The sequence below is a fragment of the Seriola dumerili genome, unplaced genomic scaffold (assembly GCF_002260705.1).
Source record: "Seriola dumerili isolate Sdu_G_001 unplaced genomic scaffold, Sdu_1.0 BDQW01000169.1, whole genome shotgun sequence".
Lineage (NCBI taxonomy): Eukaryota > Metazoa > Chordata > Actinopteri > Carangiformes > Carangidae > Seriola > Seriola dumerili.
In genome coordinates this window covers 3,059,775-3,070,463 of record NW_019174424.1, presented here as the reverse complement: position 1 = coordinate 3,070,463, position 10,689 = coordinate 3,059,775, and the positions used below count along the sequence as shown (strand labels likewise).

The 10,689-nt window shown below is 42.7% G+C and overlaps 1 protein-coding gene across 1 annotated transcript; it reads left to right on the top strand.

Moving 5' to 3' along the window:
- The first annotated feature begins 3,773 nt into the window (after positions 1-3,773).
- Positions 3,774-10,431, top strand: tfap4 (transcription factor AP-4). Its single transcript, XM_022752613.1, has 7 exons — positions 3,774-4,126; positions 7,454-7,619; positions 7,722-7,820; positions 7,948-8,118; positions 8,239-8,388; positions 9,860-10,027; positions 10,157-10,431. Exons 1-7 carry the CDS (start codon positions 4,038-4,040, stop codon positions 10,313-10,315), a joined length of 1,002 nt encoding a protein of 333 aa, XP_022608334.1. The 5' UTR covers positions 3,774-4,037; the 3' UTR covers positions 10,316-10,431.
- Positions 10,432-10,689: the final 258 nt, after the last annotated feature.

Genomic DNA, 10,689 nt, shown 5'->3' with positions numbered 1-10,689 from the left:
GGGGTGGGAGGGCAGTTCAGACCACAGGGATGGCACGAAGTGGTGGGTAGAGTAGATAGGGCGGGTTGGCGACGGGGTGTGGGGTAGAGGGGGAGGATCGTCTCCTTCTCCTTCGGTGCTTTTCCAGATGCCGAGGTGGGGCTGTTTGCGTTCTTTTCTCGCAGTTATCCCCGTGTCTCTTCAGCTTTTTTTTTTTTTTTTTTCTCCCTCTGAGCACTCGAGGAGACGCTGAGCGTTGATGGTAGTCTCCCCCACGACCGTCTGAAGCACACAGACAACCGTCCGGAGCCCAGCCAGCCCGTCAGGACCAGCCCAGAGTCTGCCAGCTCAGCGCATGCTTACTGCTCCGCCCATCCACCATGGGCAGTCCCCGGCTCCTCTCCAAACTCTCCCCCTCTCCCTCTCTGTCTGTCCTCATGGCCATCTCTCCGCCTCAACTCCCTTCCATCAACAGGCCGTCCTGAAGGATAACACCCCTCTGTTTGTTGCCCTGCTCAGTGTTTTTCTCCTCCAGACTTTGTAGACATCTCTGTTCTCATGCTGGCCACCAGCTCGGCCTCAGCAGGCTGTCATACAAATCCAAGTGTTACATAATTCAAAGTTCAGACAGCCAATGATTTAACTATAATAACAATGTGTATCTTCCCCCCTATAAATCATTACAGTCAACTCAACACTTGCAGCCATGTGCTACCAGAAACACACAGGGCCTACAAGGACAGCGATAGTAAAGACAAAACAAAAAAAAAACAAATGCAACAATAGTAAAATTATTTAAATAAAATGAGGCCTACACATCTGTCTTCACTCACAACACTTACAGTAGCTCCTCTCACACTGGTGAACGTGTATATTTTCATGTGCTGGAAAAAACTGCACTTCCCTGATCTTTGGGGACGGCACTCTTTAGAAATGTCAGGGGTGAGTTGTCAAAGAGGTTATCAGAGCTTTGACTAAAATACAAGCAATACTGCACTGTAAAATAGGCCTACTCGATTACAAGGCTATTGGTGGGTTATTATTACATATGCTTTAATGTTGTAGATAATTTTACATGCTATGAGGTAATTTGATATACAACAATAGGCCTATCTAAAAAGTAAACAGCCGTCGACTGAGTCAAAAGTACAATCATTTCCAAATCATTTCTGAAATGTAAAGGATATGAAGTGCTATACAAATACAATATGCAATTAGTGCTGAAGCAATTAGCCAATTGATCGATAAGATGATCAGCTGATAAGTAGGAACAGGAAAAAATGTTGTATGTACACTGGCAATTTGTTCGATTTTAAAATTCAAACAGAAAACGTGATTATGTAGCTTGTTTTTTTTTTAAATAATAGCAATTAAGTGTTGAGTCCAAATCACAGATCATAACACAATATCAACTTGGCTACACACACAATTTGTTTTTTTTGTTGCAAGGTGTCATGAACAACATCTAAAGGTCTGGTGTGTGGTGAGATCTGCACTACATTCCTAAACGCTTCTTTCAGTGTGTAAAGGTTGTTCTTTTCTAACACGGTATGCCTGTGTTTGGTGTATGACGTCATGATTGTTACTTTTTCAGTGTTTAACACTGATGCACCATCAGTTCAGGCAGCGACTGCTGTAAATGTGGAACTCAAAAGCATCCACACATGTGAGTCAGTTCTGAGTGATATACCAATGTAAGCAGTAGGTGCCAACCTCTAAAACAAACCACCACCACTTACATACATGATTTTTCAAGGCAACATAACACAACCTGAGGTGCAGTGACCACTTTTCATAATGTGATGTTGCATCAGTCTCATACCTATTATATTTGTTGTAAGATATTCCTGTTTTGTGTGTCTGTGATGCTGGGGTGCAAACTGTGCATCAGAGTACTGTCGCACTTAGCAGTGCCCTCCCCCACCCCTCCTCACCTTTTCACCATGCTACCACTAGAGGGCGTGAAGCAGCCTGGGAGAGGATTTAATTACCTCAGAATCCTCAGAGATTTTATTCAACAGTAAGAATTGATTTGCAAAGCCTTATATTTCCATTTTGTGGGAAACCACAGAGATATAACGATTCTGTATTTCTAAAAGGAAGATGAACCAGCTCACATTTACATTCTATAAAGATAAAGATTTCCTAATGCACTGTAATGCAATATGTAGCATTTCAGTCCCACGTTAATTTCAAATAAATTGCCTGCAGGTTTGCATTATATTTAGTTAATTTGACTTGGAAGCTTTGCAAGTTAATGATGAAATACATGAAAACGTGGAACATGGAAAATGACATGAGTAGTGGTGACAGGGCCAAGTGGCTCACTGTAACACTATAACACTCATGCTTTCTGCTTTTATACTTTTGCAAACTAATGTATGCAGCCTATGCATTTTGGTGTCTCATTTGGTAAGCTATTCATGCTGTGTTCTAGATTTGATTCAGGTGCTTTTTTATTGGCTACAGGCCGAAGTTTGAATCAGTGTCTGGGCTGCATAATAATAAGACTTTATCTATCATGAAATCAAAGTATAATCCATAGTTTTAATTGGCTGAAATGTATTCCTATGTATTGTAAACTGTACACATATCTGGCCATTTCAACAGATAATTTAATACCAATGTGAGATCATATCCACAAGTAGTCAACGACATAGAGATTCTTTTTATTTTATGTCCTATCATATATTTTATTTTCCTATTTAATAGTATGGGCAGTATCAGTGTTTGTGTCTATTAGGATTAAACATTATATTTGTAAATTGAATAGGCTAATATTTATTACATTTTAAGAATACAAAGTGTCCTCTAAGTTTTCTTGCAAAGTAGTCATGTAAACAGCTGTGTGAGAACCAGTAAAAGACGTCATTATGTAAACGCCTGACAACTTAAGAGCTGCATCAGTAAGGCAGACTAACTAATAAAAGCTAACATGCACATCCGCGGTGACAAAGCGCCCCCGCCCCCCAACCCCATTTCCGGGTTTAAGATCAAACTCTGCTCCCGTTTTATGGCTTCGCTGCATGTACGCGAGGCAGCTTCAGTTGAACCAATGAAACGACGTTACTACAGTTTATCCTCCTGTCCTGTTGTACCACTGTTACACCCAAAATGGTGAGCAGCAGCATTCCCGTCGAGCCGCGTTGTGTGTCAGCCAGCAGTCTGTCCCTGAAAGCCCTCCCTGGTGCGCTGTTGCTGTGCAGCTCTGCCAACTCGTCAGCTGATCTCTCTTGTTCGCTTATCGCAGATGTTGGAGTATCCGCCCCTGTAGTAGTCCCGCTCTTTATTTGTGATGTCAAGGTGCAATACACATTCGGGTTACTGCTATAAAAATGTTTAAAATCGATTCCAGGCGTTATATGGTTATATAATTAACGCGTTAACCTTATTTTTTAAATGAATACTTTAAATGTTTATGGGTTAAAATTATAGGCGCTCCTTATAAGAAGTAGTATCAATTTTAATGAGGCAAGAGAAAAATATTCCTGACTGATATTCAAATGATAATTACTAACTTGAAGACCCGAGGATTTCTCTAATTCAACAGTATAATGCAGGTTTAATCATAAACTGGGTTTCAATGTTTTGCTGTTAATCATATTAAAGTCCACATGTGCGCTTTCTGGTCGGTGTAAATAGTCCTTTGTTTACATGCAGTCCCCTGTCTCTGCGGAAGGAGGCTTTTGGTAGTGCAGTGTGTGACTCCTACCAGCTGTTTCCCGCCTTGAAAGCCATCCGATCAGCTGCATACACACACACACACGCACACGGTCATGCAGAGGGAGAAAGCAAAGGGGAGGGAGAGAGAAAGAGAGAGAGAGGTAGAGCACCACACACAACGAGGGAACCCCATCAGCTGGAAGTCGAGTAACATTACAACTCTCAGCAGCCTGAAACTACTACATTACACAGCCGAGGGATTCATATCTTCTCTGAGGATTTAACCCGGATCACTCATTTTTTGCTCTCTAACGTCATCATTCTTCTTTTATTCTACCAAGACTGTTTGCTGCTTTTTTGAGAGGGGGGGGGGACCAAACTGGCGAGAGGCGAGCATGGAGTATTTCATGGTACCAGCTCAGAAGGTGCCCTCCTTGCAACATTTCAGGAAAACGGAGAAAGAAGTGATTGGAGGTCTTTGTAGGTGTGTATACATACACTTCACCCAGCATGCTGTGTATTTTTATTATAACTCATCTGTTTGGAGTACACGCACTTAGCGACGGCGCCGAGGCAACATGCTTGATCTGATCTGTTATTGTGTACACGACCCACTCACGGGGAGCTGCGGGCATTTATTATCATCAAACCCTGAAATTGTCTTGCGGCTGACCAAGTCGGGGCTCCGGCTCAGACCACAGCACCCTCCCCCTAATGTTATTTCGCACATTTGGCTGCGAAATCGATGTATTTTGTGGCTAACAAACATAAACCACGTGGTTCCGTGCACACCACGCTGCTACTCCGCTCCAGAGCGCATCCCCGCTCTATTTATCCTCAAATTATCTCCCAGTGTCACCTACAGATGCTGAGATTTGCATAAGAAAGACAAAGGTTATGCGAGCGGGTATCTTACAGTGTGAAAGGGTCTATTTTTGCCGCACACATCAAAAGGGATGCCGATTTCGCTCAGAGCGACCTGAAGTTATTGTGGGTAGTGCGGCCATGCTTAGGGCTTGTGCTAAAAGTGATGAGGGGGTCTGGCGTTTGTTTCCTGTGTATGGCGCCTTGTTTTGGTTTGTTACCAACGTGAAAATGTACAGCTGTTGTCAAAATCGCCCCCACTCGACATGGGGATAGTTTTACTGGTGTTTCTGAGCGTCTAGTTCGCGCTATCGAGCCGCCTCCACTGCGTCTTTTTATCCCGCACCTCTGCCATGCTGCCTGCCGCATTGTTGTAATGGCGGAGGACACGAAAAGTCTGACTGCTCGGAGCACGGCGGTGGTGTCTGGCACTGTGGTGACTGACGGAGGGCGCTCTCTCGGGCTATTATAATTACATTCCCTTCAGTGTGTCCGGCAAAGGGACAATTGGCGTTCGCGGGGAGGGAGGCAGGGAGATTAAAAGTGGTGTTATTAATAAGGGGGTGTGTATGTCGCGGAAGGCCCGTCTGTACGTCCGCTGCCCGCAGCCCTGTTAGAAGAGGGAGGCGGAGGGATCTACTGCTGTTGCTGCTGCCCGTAGTGACGCGGGCAATCTGGGAAATGTAGTCCCTTTATTTTAATTTTTTTTTAATAAATCCTCTGAGTAAGCCTGCGGAGAATTGCTACAAGAGGAAAATCTAAAATCAACCCTTATTACACCCACACTGACTTCAAATGGCTACTAAACTTAAAAGCAATGGAACTGGGACAGAAAGTGCATGAAAGTGTTGCAGTTTTATCTATAATCTAATGTATAATTCATCTAATACTATTTTAGAATTAAGAAACTTAAATCAACTTTATTTTCAGGTGTGTTAATATTGTATTGACTAATGAATTAATAAGAATATAGTAAAACTGCTTACATTTTTCTTGTAGCCCCATAACTAATGGATATTTCCATTATTTATTAATACACTGATTTAGTTTGGTCTGTAAAATGTCAGAAAATAGTGAAAATTACTACATGATTATCTCCAACTTTACATCTCCAAGTGTCTTCTTTTGTAATATGTTGAATTTAAGGCAAGAGGAAGCAGCCTCTCATATTTGAGAATCTGGGCCCATTAATTGTTTGACATTTTGGCTTGAAAATGACCATCATTATCAATATACTGGAAATAATTATCTGATTTGATTCATTAATCAATTAATCAACCAATAAGTTCAGCTCTGTTGAGTTGCCTGGTTCTTAAACTCTTGTTTTAAGCTTTATCCAACTCTCAGTGGGACCCAGGCTCTTTCTCTATAGTGGTTTGTGTTTGTGTGATATGGTGAAGTCCAGGCCCAGTTGGTCATGTTTTGGCAGTGGATGTGTTTGCTGGCTGTGCCGCCGCAGTGTTAGTACTTGTGTGTGTTTGTGTGACTGTGTGTGTCCACACACACACTCCTTTTCTCATCTGTGTCTGCACAATTGTTCCCAGTGTTTGCACTGAGGCAGCTGAGTCAGTACAGATAAGAGCTTGGCTAGAGAGGGTCCCACAGATACTGAGCTTGATACAGGGGATGTTAGAGGAAGTTTGCCTAGAATTTCCCTTCAGCTGAATTACAGTGAATGGTATATAATGGCTTTTCCTCACAGTTTTAGGGTGGAAATATGAACAGATGTTGAGCTGCGCTTAACAGTCAGCTGGAGTTAATAGCAAAGCTACCACCAGAAATCTTTTTAACATGGGCAGTGCATAAAAGGCATCTTGTAAAATGCGCATGTACTGCTTTTAACAGGAGGAAACTTGCTCACTCCCCATAACCTTTTCAAAATCAGAGCTGGGATTGAAGAGCATACACAGTAATATTACACTTGAACACATGTAAAGGATTTCTCTCAGGTTGTTCCCTTTTAAAAGGTCGTGTGACATAATCAGTCCAGTCCTAAAGCCACATCCTGCATCTGCTAAAGGACCCTTCAGCAGAGTGCAAGCAGACCAACATGGGCTTAAACTCTTGTGTTGGTGTTAAAGAATATTTTCTCTAATTCCTGCAATATCTCACTGTGTTTACCTCTGCAGGATGCACACATACAGAGGAGACGTTATTGGTGGATTTAAAGAACAAATTCACTCAGAATTCTTGTTGTTGATTGTGTTTTTTTCTTATTTCATGGTGTATTCTGTTGTTTGTTGATGATGTAACATTAAATAGATCATCCAAATCTCACTTGTCTATCCATGCAGATAATTTCATTTTTTTGTGTTCAGGTTTTGAGATATGTAGCTCTAACTGAAATGAATAGAAACCCAACTAGAAACTGTCTCTCTGTCTTGGTTACCTCAGTGTGACGTCAATAGTTTTTATTGGGACTATTTCTTGGATACAAAGTACTTCCAACTGGAAGGCAGAAATGCTAAGAACTCCAATGACGGTAGCCTTGCAGACGGTGCATTTTCAGAATGCGAGGATTATGTTGACAGGCAGGCCAGTGCTTAGAATTTGTTTGCTAACTTAGCCTCTAATATTTATTTCTATATACTCAGCTTTGGTGGAAAGCAACGCTTTTCCACCCATCCACTGGGGGTTGTCTGTTGTCATTCTGAGAAATGAAGGAAACTGCTAACTGAAGTAGCAGTAAGAAGAAGCAGACTGAGGGAATTTGGCTCGACCCAAAGAAGCAAAGGAAGACATGCAATCAACCAAAACCTCCCCAACAAATGGATTTGGTTTAATAGTACTTGAGGATGCATTTCAACATACCATTTTATTGAATTGTTCATCTGTAGGAAAATATTACTCCTTTATAAATTTTAATTAGAACAAAATTCACCATCATTATTTTCTCTTTATGTCAGACTAACTCCTTGGCCCCTTCTTATTCTCCCTTCTCCGCCAGTCTGGCCAACATTCCTCTGACCCCAGAAACAGCCCGGGACCAAGAGAGGCGAATCCGCAGAGAGATTGCCAACAGCAACGAGCGTCGGCGTATGCAGAGCATCAATGCTGGATTCCAGTCACTTAAAACACTCATCCCACACAGTGATGGAGAAAAGCTCAGCAAGGTGGGTCACCAAAAGAGATTTGAACTGGTTGATGAGTTAGATGTGGCTTTAACTCACCATCATAACAGGCCTCTAACATTATTCTTATTCTGTTTTCCCCAGGCTGCCATCCTGCAACAGACCGCAGAGTACATTTTTACTTTGGAGCAGGAGAAGACGCGGCTATTGCAGCAGAACAGTCAGCTCAAACGAATCATACAAGTAAGGCATCACCGTGCCAAACCGTAAACTGTTTACAAAGCTGTTATTAGGTTTTTCTTGTTTTTCTGTGTCATCCGTTTTAGTATTGATCTAAACCAGATTTCCAATTTCTGTTTGCTCTCCCTAGGAGTTAAGTGGTTCCTCCCCAAAGAGGAGGCGTGCAGAGGAGAAGGATGAAGGGATTGGTTCGCCAGACATCCTGGAGGAGGAGAAGACCGAAGATTTGCGGAGGGAGATGATTGAGCTGAGGCAGCAGCTGGAGAAAGAGCGGTCAGTCAGGATGATGCTGGAAGATCAGGTAAGGAACAACATGTGGCACAATTTTTTTTTTAGGCTGAAATTATGTCCAGGCAAACCCGATTTACAAGTAATTTTTTAACATGCAACTAACACTTTTATCTCTCGCTCTGTTTGTCAGATGCGTTCCCTGGATGCGCAGTTGTACCCAGAGAAACTGAAAGCGATCGCACAGCAGGTCCAGGAGCAGCAGGCCCAGCCACAGAGCCTTGTTCGTCTGCAGCAGCACAAGCAGCTGGAGAGGGACCTCACTCCAGCTCATAGCCCACAGGTTTGAAACATTTGCATACGAGTCTGACTCACGCATAAACAGAAGAATCCTTTTGAGAATCATGCTTGTGGTGATGAATTTCACTTTTGTGTAATTGGTTAACTTCACACATTTCATGCCTAAAGAAAAATGGATCTTTTTAGAGCTACATTAAAGGGCAGTTGTCAAATTTATTTAATTCCTCATTGACTATATGCTTTGGACTACAGTAAGTATGTTTAAAGGTTTGTGTCCGCTTGAGTGTTTTTTTTTTTTTAACACACATGCATTTTTTGCCCAGTATATTTGGAAAACCAGTGTTTATTGTAGGCTCTATTATCCTAAACTCATGTCTTTAAAACGCATGCACATCCATCCAATCTCACAATGTACTATAGATTTCACGCTGACATAGTTGTACATGACAGTCCCCTTCGTGTCCTGAATTAGAGCTGTCGACAGCTAAGGCACATTTACAGTGTGTTAAATGAGCAGCTCGCACATCTTTCTGCCTGTGCCCGTCTCCTACCCTGACAGCCACAGTATCCTGTTTCTGCAGGCTAACCCGAACTGAACACGATGCCAAATCAATCGGTGTGTGCTGTCCGTCCATCCCAAGCTGGTGGCAGCTGGGCGTTGGTGGTGAACACTGATTGATACACGCTGGTTTAGGCATGTGACACTCCCCAAGCAGAGCTGAGTGATACGACCTCAAATCGATATCAGTGTAATCTGATGAATTCACCCCACAAACAACAAATTACTGGAAATAAAATGAACTCTCATTCAAATACATCTTTTGTACTATCATTATGGCTCCATGACAGCTAACAGACTGTTTTACATGATCTGCTTTAATATCACGGTTTAACTTTTGCTGAACATAAAGGACACAAGCATCATATTAGCCACAAAACAATAATGAACTAATTTAGATTTATATAGCCAGCTGGGCATCATTGGGCGGCCTTTTGATTTGGGCTAAGGGTATTAAAAGGTTAGAGTTCCTGTTTTTTGCGTGGGTGTACCACAATGGGGTGGAGTGCTCCATCTTGGTCGTGCTCATTCCGATCTGAAGCTCCACCTGTTGTTGTCTGGTGGCACGTTCATGAGAAATCTGAACGACCCTTACTTGTGCCATTTCAGGTAAAAACAACCACTTGCCCAATAACCTTGTTTTTTTTTTAGAGGCAACTCATAACACACAGTGAGAGCCTTTCCCCAAACAGAAGGGTGATGAAATTCAGTTTGATGAGAGATTCCCAACATCTGGCCTGGTTAATATTACGTATGCTGTCCAGCTGTGTTCCCAGTTATTTGTGTATTAGTGCACAGTGTATATGTATATGCACTGTCTTAACTTGTTTCTATTTGTATAGATTATATATTTTTGAATTGTGTGCAGATTTATAATATGTCCATTTACTTCACTTGTTATCAGAGTGACATGGTGACATGAACAGAATGTATAATCAGTATTTATTTCTCTTAGGTGTTGGCCCCGGCAACCCCTCCTGCACCTACACACCATGCTACGGTCATCGTCCCTGCACCTGTCCAGCCCGCTCAATCCCATCACGTCACTGTGGTAACCATGGGCCCGACATCAGTTATCAATACAGTGTCCACATCTCGACAGAACCTGGACACCATTGTTCAAGTAAGACGCAAATACAAGGATGTCAAAAGCAGAGTCATGAACCATTTCTTGTTGAAAAGGTTGGTAGATGTGAACACTAGAGGGGGCTGTCGTCACTCACATCACGTATGTCCCTCCTCCTTCCTTTAGGCAATCCAGCACATTGAGGGCACCCAGGGGAAGGGTTGTGTCGGCGAGGAAGAGCAGCGAAGGGCAGTCATCGTCACTTCAGGTCGCGTCCTCTCCGACGCGGCGGGTTCAGACACCGCCTCAAACAGCGACGGGCCTGACGACTGTTCACTTCCCTGAGTTCATCCCACGGCGTCTCGTGCGTACACTTAACACGCATACACAGAAAAGGCCCGCGCAGACCAGGGCTATGGGAGGCTTCAAACCCACAGCACTCTTGCTCAGTGGACATTAATTGGGCTGGTAGACAGATTGAAGCACTCGTCTTTTTTCTTCCTTTTTTTTTTTTTTTTTTTTTTTTTTTTAATTTTATTTTTTAATACGCACTCTTACATGTTGTACCGTTATAGGCAGCCCAGATAGGTTAACACTTAGACACTCATACATGCAGTTTCTTCTGCGTCCTTTCTCTGCTTATCTCTAGCCCCCTGCTATCTCACTTAAACGCAAACTCATTTTCATTAATCTGTAGAAAGGTTATTAGAGCAACTACT